Here is a 12574-nt window from a genome sequence, read left to right as displayed (position 1 = left end):
CCCCCCCCCCCCCCCCAAAAAAAAAAAAAAAAAAAAAAAAGCACAGCTATTACTTGATCTATAATTTAATATGACTTATCTGAGAAATAGAACATTTTATCATATTTTCTATTTTACAGTTTAAATTCATTTGGAGTCTGAGTCTATGCATTTTTTTCACAGCTCCAGGTACCCTGTTTCACTTACCTGGGGCTTCTGCCAGCCCCTTGCAGCCTTTCTGTCCCACATCAGTCCTCCACGGTCCTTCGATCTCCCCCCGCCAGCTAGTTTCATTACCGACGACTTGTAAGCCGACTGCAACTGTACGGCCCAGGCCACATGCATCTTCACATTCCCGTCCTGCAGCACGCTATTGCGGACGGGAACACAAAGATACACGTGCCCAGCGCCACATAGGTGCGGTTGCCATCGACTTATAAGTCAGTGGTAACAAAACTAGCCGGCAGAGGGAGAACAAAGGATCATGGAGGAGCGGCGCGGGCAGGAAGGCTGCACGGGGCTGGCAGAAGCCCCAGGTAAGTGAAACACTTAATTCAGTAATTCAACTTAAAGTGGGACTGAAGAATAATGGACACTTGCACAGTATTCTAATTTTTCCAGTTTTAAAAATAATGGTTTGAGATCGTGGTCCTTTACTGGCAGTAGCTGTGAAGGACCCTCCCCCCCAACACCATTTTAATAAAGTGTACTTAATGAAATAGGTATAGGGTCAAAAGTGACCCTCTGAACTCATTTACCTGGCAGGGATTGGACATCTGGGGGTCCCCCTTATTAAAAGTGGCTTCTAGATTCCAACAAGCCTCCCAGGACATAGCCCCCCACAACTTCTGGGCACCGGCAGTGGGGAAGAGTCCCTCATGGTATGTGATATGGATGGGGTGTTCTGTAAGAGGCAATTCCTGTGCTATAGTATCCAGGAAGCCCTGGCAAAGCATCTTTGAACCTTTCACTGGTGCTATCCATTGGTTTAGCTCATCAGCCAATTCGACATGACATCCCAACCCCCCCCCCTTCCCCCCCCCCCCCCAACACCAAAGAGGATTTTCATTGGTCAGTATAGTGAACCAATGAAAAATCCTGCTCAGGATTCTCATTGGCTGATAAGCTAACCAACAGGGAGCGCTGGCGGGAGGCAAGGGAGAGCCAGTGAGCAACAGCAAGCACTGGCCAGGGTGCTTGGTGGAAGAACGGTGGTGTGTGTGTGGGGGGGGGGGGGGGGGGCTGAGGATTGACAGGGACGAGGGTTCCTGCCAACAGCCCAAGTAGGTAGGGAGATAAAAATGACACCCTTTATTTACAAAATCAAGTACTGTACATGGTTCACTTTGGTCAAGGAGGCTCCCAAATGCCAAAAGGAGGCAGTAGCACTTCCTGGCTTGGGAAAAGGGGTATTGCATAGGGAACAAAACTCCCTGGGCGATTTTCTGCCTGGCTGGATGCCAAATTGAATTGAATCAGGTGGTCCTGTCTCCTGATTTCAGATCTCGCCAACGCTTATCGCTGGTGAGTTAGGGAATTGCATATAGGCCACACAGTGAAACCAGCTCTTTCAGTTTCACATTAAGGGCTCGTTCACAGTGCATCAGTAGCATTGCAGTATAATTGTTCATGTCATCTCACCGCCCATACAATTTTATGGGCCTGTTGACAGTACTGCATTGTAACTGATTGCGTTATTCTAGCTGCATGCAGGCTTTGTATTGACGTCTCGGGCCAGTCTCCACTGCAGTTCGCACGTTGTAAAGCATGCAATATGCAACGACCACTGAGAAACGAGCCTTAACCCTTTAGTAGCCAATTTATGATAAGGCTTGCAAGTGTTCCAAGTCAATTATAGCACTTTTTGTTTCTTACTAGTTATTTCCTTGCTTCTAAACAGTACTGCTGTAATGTGCATTTATGGTCACTTGTCACTAGGGGCAGTGTGAGACAGTACTTCCGCTTTCAATTTCTATATTTTCTGCTAGCAGAGAGAGAACAAAGCGTTCCAAGAATTTACAGCACAAGTTCTGCCAACTGAGGTCACAAGCAGTGTGCTCATCAGGCATGCTCTTGAGTAAGTGTGTAAATGCTCACATTTGTAATTCAAATAAGCATTAATTAGCTTACGTGCGCGGCGGGGACATCTCAAGGCGGTTTACCCATAATTCTGCGTCCTCCCTGCGCTTCAAATAGCTTGCACGCGTCCTATTGGACGCGTTGCTAGCCTCATCACCACACACTTCCTCCTGGCTTAAAGGAGGAAGTGCCCACAGTGAGACTTGCAAGCTATTTGAAGCGCAGGGAGGACGCAGAATTATGGCTACCAGCCTTATGTCCCCGCCGCACACCTGAGCTAATTAATGCTCATTTGAATTACGAATTTGAGCATTTAAACACTATTACTCGAGAGAGCATGCCTGGTGCTTATCTCAAACAAGATAAGTCTATTGAAGCTGCTAATGGTTAAAAGCTGTAGGACGGGAATTCGGATCTGAACAAATAAAATGGCCAGAAATAGGTTTCCCATTTGGACAAGGATGCCTCAGCAGCCTATACACACACACTTGTCATGGTCACACAGGAAACCGTAAGTACTTTGCATTGCTGTGACTATTTGTGGTAAGAGTTGTGTTAAGCATTAGCAATGCAGAACAGTTAATCTCTAGCATAAGACCAGTCTGATACCCATAAAAGCCAATCAAACTTTCCATCATTTGGTATGAGCCAAAGGCAGTATATGTGACCATCCTCTGAACACTAACTCAAGAAAAATGTTCTTCATTGGTTGAGAAAAGGCCTGCTAGAGGCTGTTTACAAGAACGGTTTCCAAATATAAAACTTTAATATAATTCAGCAGGATAGACCATTTAGTAACTTGTTCTGCCTGAATCTATTCTATGCCTCGCATTTTCATTCTAACCATAAACTTTTCCAACAAGAACTGCAGAGTAAACAATGTGAGAGGTTTACACTGTTGCTATGAGCGTACACTGCGATAGAGAACTTTGCCTATCTCTCTAAAATGTCAACAAGATGCTGCTGCAGGCCCCTGTGAGAATCCCATGCCCAAAACCAGCTTTCTTTCCATTGCGTATTCATGAATGTTACAGAGAATGATAAAAACTGTATAGTTAATACAGACTGACAACATGCCAGAGGTACTGGCGGGACCGCACTGGACACCAGTGATGTAGCTGCAGACATCTCCAAGGCTGCTGCGCTTGTGTCTGCGCACACTCAGTCTGTACTGGGAACTTCAGAAAAAGGCATTGAGCCCCATCTTATTCACTTGTGCTAAGGTTTCTCCTAGGAGATAATTTTTCATCTTCTGTTTAAAATAATGTTCACTTTGCAATTGAAAGTACCAAAAAGTAGGTGAAAAAGTATCAAAAATATTCGTATTATTTTCTTGCTTGCTGCCTGGCGGCTTAAACCGCATTTTATTTACAATGTGAAAATATCACCTGGGAGAAAAAGTTATATGAATTGAGCCCATTGAGAGTTACCAACAAACAAATATCTTAACTGAAGTCAGAAAACAGCAGTGAGACATTCTGAAATATCTTGTGAATTGCTTGAAAACCCTAAGCCTGCTATAGTTCTGATGTCCGGCATCTCTGATCTGCTTAATTGTTCAGGGTCTATGGCTAAATGTGTTAGTGGCAGAGGATCAGTAGGACAGCCAGGTAACCGGTATGGCTTAAAAGGAAATGCATCAGTCTCCATATTCTTTTCACTTTATATTCCCTTTAACCTGCCTGGCGGTAAGCCCGAACTGAGTTCGGGCTATGCCGCCGGAGGATTTCTCAGGCCCCAATAGGCAGATTTGAATATTTTTTTTTGTTACACGCAGCTAGCACTTTGCTAGCTGGGTGTACATACCTATCTAACGCTCCGCGCCGATTTGCCGCTACCCACCGTGCCGCCCCCCCCCCCCCCCCCCCCCCAGACCCCTTGCGCAGCCTGGCCCATCAGTACCAGGCAGCACTAAGGGGTGGATCGGGACTCCCCCATGCGCCATGACGTCGATGTCATCCTGATCGTCGCCATGGCGACGAGGGAAGCCAAACAGGAAATCCTGTTCAGAACAGGATTTCCTGTTTGCTCTGATTGCCGGAGGCTATCGGAAGGGGTGGGGGGATGCCGCTGCACAGCGGCTATCATGTAGCTAGCGCTAGGCTAGCTACAGGATTTAAAAAAAAAAATTAAAAGTGCTGCGCTGCCCCCTGGCGGTTTTAATAGACTGCCAGGGCGGTTAAGGGCCCTTTTACATTGGCGAAATGATGCAAATGCAGCTGCCTCGCTTTATTGCATCACTTCCGCTTGCATTCGCGTTACTTCAGTGAATAGGAGGAGATGGGACATGGATGCGGGCATGCCATAATCTGCAGGAAGCTGCAGATTCTCTGATTGCTCCACAGAACCAACACGCAATGGAGACTGTTCCACTGCTGTGCAATGGTTACAGTTCGGCCGCGGTGCGATAAGGCTATGCAGCTGCACCGTGTGTAGTGGAAACAGGGCCTAAAGCTAAACATACAATCAGATTCAGAAACCCTTAACACCAGGTGGTATCTGAATGGCAATTTGAAGGAAAAAAAAATACAAATAAAAAGCCGTTTACAGCATTCAGGCAAAGTCATCTGCCTCTTCTAAAGGCCTGTACCCACAGTGGGATTTTTCAGACTTTTTTTTAGCGATGATTTCCATGAACTCGTGACATGGGTACAGGCGCAGGATTATGCGAACGCTTAGCAACATGCGGTGATAACTACTGTCACGGTGGATAGGATCTTTATGAGCCGCTGACTCCAGCACAAAGTACCGCGATTGCTGGAACTCTCGCTTGTGCCCGTCGTGTGCCGTCGCATATACCCACCACCAGGAGAATGGATCGGGGAGCACTCGTCAGGGGATGCTGCTGGGATCCATCTTCCTGAGTCGCAATGTGAGTATGTAGCTTAATCCCCCTTGCCCACAGTGCCAGACATACAAAGATCAGATACAATAAACTTCTGTGCATACACCGAGGTAAGCCGTGCAGGGAGTACTCACATATCGCTAGCGATGGAGGAGTTTCTGGACATGGACTTTGGCGAGAGGTCATAGTCGCTGTCTGACCTGTACAAGAACGATTCCCTTCGTTGACTGTGGACAAAGTTTGCCTGTAGAATCAGCCCTGACCCCGGGCTTGTCATGGGATCCAGGGGACTCCGTCCCGATGAGGTGCCATTATCCACATCAAAGCTGCAAAATAGAAAGCACACAATGGTCAAAAAGGTAGCACTGTACCAACATCAAACAATAATTGGTACTCTGTGTAAAAGGCATCTAAAAACAGAAAACGAGAGGAACTCACAAGGAAACAAACTGCTTCAGATAGACTTGGAGAGACAGATTCCACTGCATGTCCTTCCTGACTTCACACACCACTAGACAAGTCTTGCAGACTGTCCACTTGTCTACATGGCTAAGGTAATAGATCCCAAGGGAAATTCAGGTCACAGAGCTTATTAAACGCACATAGAAGGAGACATTGACTTTAGCTCTACATCCAATTTCACATGTATTTAAAGTACGTACGCGTCCTCATTTTCCACCCAACTTGTCGTTTAAATGACAGGTTGGATGTGTGTACGCACAGTCGAGCGACTGCTAACAGTCTGCTTGGTGGATCAGTTGGAGAAACAGTCTTCTTAACCAACTAATAGACGTTCAAACAGTAGTTTGATCTAGTCTATTGTTCTATCCAGTCCTTTGTCCATTATTAAGTTGGTTAAACGACATGTAAATTAGGATATCAGCCACTTGGTTAGTCAGTGTGTGCAGGACGTTTGAATGACTTGAAGTGCAAAATAGTAGTTTAAACGACAATCAGGCATAAAAGTTTGGACGCGTGTACGCACCTTTAGTCAAGACTTTCGTATTGGTTTAGCGACTAGACTGACAATATTGAGGGTTAAAAATCAGTAGAGGTGGAGATTTATTCCTTTAAGGCCTCTTTCATAGTGGGACGTTGCGTTTGATGCGACGTTAAGGTCGCATAACATGCCCCTAATGCAGCGCATTAAAGACTGACTTAGACGTTATTTAGCCTTTTTTTAAAACAAAAAACCTTACTGAGCATGTGCAACAACGCAGCGAATGTATTACTAAACGCACAGCATGCAGCACTTTCTAAATGTTGCTACACGTTACACACAACGCAACGTGTGCACTGTGAATGTCGCACGGTCTTTGTATTGCTGTGCGTTAGCCTGCGTTATAAAATTTTCTAACGTGCGACTTCAACTTCACACTGTGAAAGAAGCCTTACCCATTTACCTGGAAGGGGGTAAATAACTGGTGATCATCTTAAAGTACCAATATCATAACCCCCCCCCCACACACACACAAAAAAAAAACAACACACTTTTCTTTGTATTTGTTCAAGAAATCAGATCAGATTTCCCATTCTTTTCAATTTTTGGAGATTGGACATGTTGGAAATCAAGAATTGTATGGTGTGTGTGTGATGGTCAATTATTTGATGTACAGTTCCAATCATTTTTTTCTGAGCTTTCATTTTATTCATGATTGGGAAAAAATTGAACATAGGTGTGTGGTACATTTTAACAATTCAAAAATCTGACCAATCAGACAAAAATAAATTGCGATTCTTGAATTGAACAGATATTTTAAAAAATTGTATGGTGTGTGGCCACCTTAAGTCATGGGCCAAATTGTTTATTCAAGTTTAACATTTAACAGTCTCTAAAGGTGCGTACACACGCACTATTGTAACAAACAACAGGTCCGTCTGACCCACCCGGTCGTTCTGCCAACAGTAGTATGTGAGTACAGGCTGTAGGCAGACTGATAAGGCCGATATTCTGCCGACAGCCTGTACTTACGTACTACTGTCGGCAGAATGACCACCCCGCAGGAGGGTCTAACGGACCAGTCGTTTGTTACAATAGTGCATGTGCACGCATCTAAAGTGGGGTAATCAGAGTGACGAGAGAGGGGGGCTGGATCCCCACTCCTCCCCCTTACATGTTCTGTTATGAACATATTGGGAGTATTGACCATGACTACAGTACTTAGGACATACTCCAACAACATTCTCATTCATGGTACACAATGGAAGTGACATTTCCTATCCGTGTAAGTAGAACATGCACACCAGAGTCAATACAATCCATACTGCTCGTTAGGAAACCTTGCTAAGAACGCAATCAGCATTCCTGAGCCCTCAGTCACGGACCTCAGACTGGTAACTCCAGCCTCACTACAATGTGTAGCATGTCCTGCTCAGACTTGCCTCTCAGACTATGTCAACTATTCCACCAGCACATCAGGGCAGCCTCCATTGTACGTCATCCATTATCCTAGTTCATTCCACAAAATGATGGCCGACCATTAAGATCTTTTGCTGAAACCCGTCCTTCAAGGTGTTTACAGACTGATGGGCAATTTCATAACTAGAGTGTAGGAAGAATGTCTAGCTGGAATGCATGAGTAGGTCGTTTATAGGAACCGTGAGTCAATCATAATTTTCTAATTTTTACTCTGCAAGAACCACAGAACTGAGTAGTGGATAAGGTACAACAGCAATAAAAGACCACAGACTAACAACCAAAACCGACCCAACTCAACCCTTTTGCAGGTTACTATAATTTAGTCCACAGTTGGGAAGATACAAAGCCGCAAAAAGACATCTACATAGCTCTAGGGAATCACTCTTAAAAAAATACATAACATTTGTATCTATTTAAAATGTATACATAAAAGATGTACTTTTCTTCCTGAGTAAAATGCACTCACTGTAATTTAAATTTTCCTATGCCGCTGTCACTTACAGTAAGCAGTAAAATTCAGATTTTACATATTTTGGACTAGTCCATCTACTATTTATACTATGGGTATATCTATCTATAGTCTATCTACTATGTCTACTATTATTTCTATGGGGTATTTTCAGCATTTCCTTTGTATCCTTTAAGGCTGCTTTCACAGTGGGAAGTTACAGGCACACGTTAGAGCAGTCTAACGCAGCCCACCGCACAGTAATGAAGAATCAATGGGCTGTTCAGAGTGCCCACGTTGCGTTACAGTGTAACGCTGGATGTTCAAAGAAAGTGCAGCATGCTGTGCGTTATAGGTGGTTTTAGCTGCGTTAGACTGTTTGCACATGCTCAGTAAGGGGAGAGTCCGCTATTGTTCCTACCACATTGCTAATATTCACTGCACTGTAGTGTTGTCCACATCATGAACGGATACGGATCTTTGATCCGGAACTTGTGAGTCGAATCATCCGGATCATCACAATGAAGGATTCGGTTCACAGTGGATGTCTGGAAGAAACAGGAACTGCAGCTTCTGTGCACAAGCACAATCTTCCTGCTGCATCTCTCCCTTCCCCATTAGCACCCTCAATGTGCCCTCATTCTCCTGCACCTCTCACTCTGCTGCACCCCTGCTTCCCTAGTAAAATGATTCAAAGATCCGGATCTTTTCAATGATCCGATTCAAATCATCCGAATCATTGAAAAGATCCAGACTTCCCAGGATAGCACCAAGAGCCTCATAGCGCAGCTCAATCTGACATCCAACTTCAACCACCACCATGCGTTGCGTTAGGGCACGTTATACGACCTTAACGTCCCCTAAACCGTCTTGGTGTGAAAGAGGCCTTACAGGGAGTGCATTGAAGAGATTAAAGATACCACCCAGCCTCCCTATTTATTTGCACAGTTTTGGCAATTGGACTGAGCAACAGCCATCCAGTAAAAGCTTTTAAAAATAAAGAAAACCTTTAACCACTTCACCACTGAGGGGTTTTACCCCCTGAGCACCAGAGCAATTTTCACCTTTCAGCGCTCCTTCCATTCATTCGTCTATAACTTTATTATTACTTATCGCAATGAAATGAACTATATCTTGTTTTTTTCGCCACCAATTAGGCTTTCTTTAGGTGGGACATTATGCCAAGAATTATTTTTTTCTAAATGTGTTTTAATGGGAAAATAGGAAAAATGTGGGGAAAAAAAATAATTATTTTTCAGTTTTCGGCCATTATAGTTTTTAAATAATGCATGCTACTGTAATTAAAACCCATGAAACGTATTTGCCCTTTTGTCCCGGTTATAAAACCATTTAAATTATGTCCCTATCACAATGTTTGGCGCCAATATTTTATTTGGAAATAAAGGTGCATTTTTTTCAGTTTTGCGTCCATCCCTAATTACAAGCCCATAGTTTATAAAGTAACAGTGTTATACCCTCTTGACATAAATATTTAAAAAGTTCAGTCCCTAAGGTAACTATTTATGTATTTTTTTTAATTGTAAATGTTTTAATTTTTTTTTAATTACAAAAAAAAAAAAAATGGGGAGTGTGGGAGGTAATGAGTTAATTTTATGTGTAAAAGTCATTTATTTGTATGTGAAAAATGTGTAGGGTGTAGTTTACTATTTGGCCACAAGATGGCCACAGTAACTTTTTGTTTTAATGCGACCTCCAAGCTTCCTTCCGGAAGCTTGGAGGAAGTATAATGAGCATGGACACGTGAGTTTTTTCTCACAATGATCGCGCTGCCCATAGGAGAGCAGCTGATCATTGCGGGGCTTAGATCAACGAACGGGAATGGATTTTCCCGTTCATTGATCTCTGGGCGAGCGGGCGGCGGCGGTTTTACTAGCGGCGGGCGGCGTGTTTACGAGCGGGAGCGCGGGCAGCGTCGGGAACGCGGAAAGTACGTGTTTCTCCGTCCCTGGTTTTTAAAGGATGGAAAAAGGGGCGGAGAAATACGTACGCGCGGGGGTAAAGTGGTTAAAATCCACCATGAGATGTACTAGTTAAAAAAACTGTCAGCTTTTAGCTACCACTGTAAAATGACAAACTGCATTACATTTTTCCTCCCTGATGTTGCTGCAAGACCGGGGTGGCAAAAAAAAAAAAAAAAAAATTAAATACTCACCTAAAGAAGACTCCCTGGCTCCCTCCAGCGCACAGCTCCCCAGATTCTCTGCAGCCAGCAAGGCTGCCTGCAAAACTCCTGCACTGAGAGCAAGTCTAAAAGAAAATGGCACCCGAAGCCCTGCACTGGAGACAGTCTCCAGTGCAGGGCTTCGGACGCCATTTTACCGTAGCCCTGCTCTGCTGGAGGTGTGCTGCAGGCTGCTGCTGGTGAACTGACAAAGCGTCTATTAGACGCCGAAAGTCCATTCACGCCTTTGGCTAGACCAAATGTAAATTTTATACATATAAGATTTTAAATTTTACAATTTTTTGAGAGAGTGGTCCTTTAGTTATTCATGCTTAACCACTTCACCACTGAGGGGTTTTACCCCCTGACCACCAGAGCAATTTTCACCTTTCAGCGCTCCTTCCATTCATTCGTCTATAACTTTATCATTACTTATCGCAATGAAATGAACTATATCTTGTTTTTTCCGCCACCAATTAGGCTTTCTTTAGGTGGGACATTATGCCAAGAATTATTTTTTTCTAAATGTGTTTTAATGGGAAAATAGGAAAAATGTGGGGAAAAAAAAAATTATTTTTCAGTTTTCGGCCATTATAGTTTTTAAATAATGCATGCTACTGTAATTAAAACCCATGAAATTTATGTGCCCTTTTGTCCCGGTTATAAAACCGTTTAAATTATGTCCCTATCACAATGTTTGGCGCCAATATTTCATTTGGAAATAAAGGTGCATTTTTTTCAGTTTTGCGTCCATCCCTAATTACAAGCCCATAGTTTATAAAGTAACAGTGTTATACCCTCTTGACTTAAATATTTAAAAAGTTCAGTCCCTAAGGTAACTAATTATGTATTTTTTTTAATTGTAAATTTTTGAATTTTTTTTTAATTACAAAAAAAAAAAAATGGGGAGTGTGGGAGGTAATGAGTTAATTTTTTGTGTAAAAGTCATTTATTTGTATGTGAAAAATGTGTAGGGTGTAGTTTACTATTTGGCCACAAGATGGCCACAGTAACTTTTTGCTTTATTGCGACCTCCAAGCCTCCTTCCGGAAGCTTGGAGGAAGAATAAGGAGGCTGGACACGTGAGTTTCTTCTCACAATGATCGCGCTGCCCATAGGAGAGCAGCGGGTCATTGTGGGGCTTAGATCAACGAACGGGAATGTATTTTCCCGTTCATTGATCTCCGGGCGAGCGGGCGGCGGCGGTTTTACTAGCGGCGGGCGGCGTGTTTACGAGCGGGAGCGCGGACAGCGTCGGGAACGCGGAAAGTACGTGTTTCTCCGTCCCTGGTTTTTAAAGGATGGAAAAAGGGGCGGAGAAATACGTACGCGCGGGGGTAAAGTGGTTAAAGAGGAACTTTAATTAAAATTATAAATTTAAAATTATTTTTTTTCAGTACTCATTTATAGATTATTAGTGTTTAGCCATTGTAAAATGTTTCCTCTCCCTGATTTCCATTCTGAAATTGAATGGTGACATTCTGCCAGGTGATCTGTATGGAATGTTTGTTTATGAGAGTTCAATGCACAGAGGGAGATACTGGTTGCTTGGCAGTTGGAAAAAAGACACCATTACAATGCAATGAGGTTCACAGACCGCAACCTGCCAGGACCATGGTCATTGACATCACACTGTGGGAGGGGTTTCACCACAATATCAGCCATACAGAGCCCCCTGATGATCCGTTTGAGAAAAGGAAAAGATTTCTCATGGAAAAGGGGGTATCCGCTACTGATTGGGATGAAGTTCAATCCTGGGTTAAAGTTCATTTAAACATTTTTAAATCCCCAAACTCTCTATAATAGAGTATGAAGTGTGTGCACATGTTGAAAACCCAGGCATTAGGGGATCCTATGAATTCAGGGCCACTATGGATACTTAGCGATGCCTACATACTAGCATTCTGGCAGCATTATTTAGGCACAGTCAGTGCTATAACAGGTACACTTTACCGAGTGTCATCTAGTTCACCTTCAGGTGAAATCCAACCTATCAGACAAACTGCAAGGGGGGTTGGGGGGGGGGGGGTGTTGAAGCAGAGCTGAGAAAGCAGGATTTAAACACTTCCATTCCGGAGCTGAGAATCTTCATCCTTTTCCGTCACTTGTAATCTATATGTACAGTGACACTGAACACATTCACTGGCTGCCAGGGCTGGTTCTAGTAACAGTGAGGCCTCCAGGCAAAATTAAGCCAGAGCTAGCTGCTGCTGCTGCTGCTGGCACCCTCCCCCCCCCCCCCCATTACGATCACCCCACAGAGCCACAAGGCAAATTGGCACTATTCAGACATTTATTGCAAAATCTAAAATGCATGTGAAAGTCCATTAAAGCAATCAAACCTAATACTTATTGTGGCTTGTAGGGAATACTGGACATGGCAGTGGGTGCATGGCCTGACGACCATTTCACTGTGCCAAGATCTTCTGAGGCCAATCATGTAGGGGTAACCTCAGAAGAAGCTCTTGGCACAATGAAACGGTGTTCAAGACAATGATTGTCCAATTTTAATTTGTATGCATCTTAAAATTGGACCAAAGTTTGCAAGAACTGATCATGCACTCGTACTGCATAGAAGTAGTAAAGTTTGCCAATTGGCAATCAAAGGCAGTGGCACTGTTC

At 43.7% G+C, this 12574-nt stretch overlaps 1 protein-coding gene across 6 annotated transcripts in view; it reads right to left on the bottom strand.

Annotated features, from left to right (window-relative positions):
- The window catches only part of PDE4D (phosphodiesterase 4D), a 1320537-nt gene that overhangs the window by 258831 nt on the left and 1049132 nt on the right, over positions 1–12574 (bottom strand). For all 6 annotated transcript variants that reach the window (XM_068251213.1, XM_068251214.1, XM_068251219.1 and 3 more), the window contains one exon: positions 5038–5229. In XM_068251213.1, coding sequence (XP_068107314.1) covers positions 5038–5229 — 192 coding nt within the window. The remainder of the gene's footprint in view (positions 1–5037; positions 5230–12574) is intronic.

Source organism: Hyperolius riggenbachi, chromosome 1 (genome assembly GCF_040937935.1).
Source record: "Hyperolius riggenbachi isolate aHypRig1 chromosome 1, aHypRig1.pri, whole genome shotgun sequence".
Taxonomy (NCBI): Eukaryota; Metazoa; Chordata; class Amphibia; order Anura; family Hyperoliidae; genus Hyperolius; species Hyperolius riggenbachi.
Note: the sequence above shows the minus strand (reverse complement) of the source record. Positions and strands in the feature narration are given on the sequence as shown.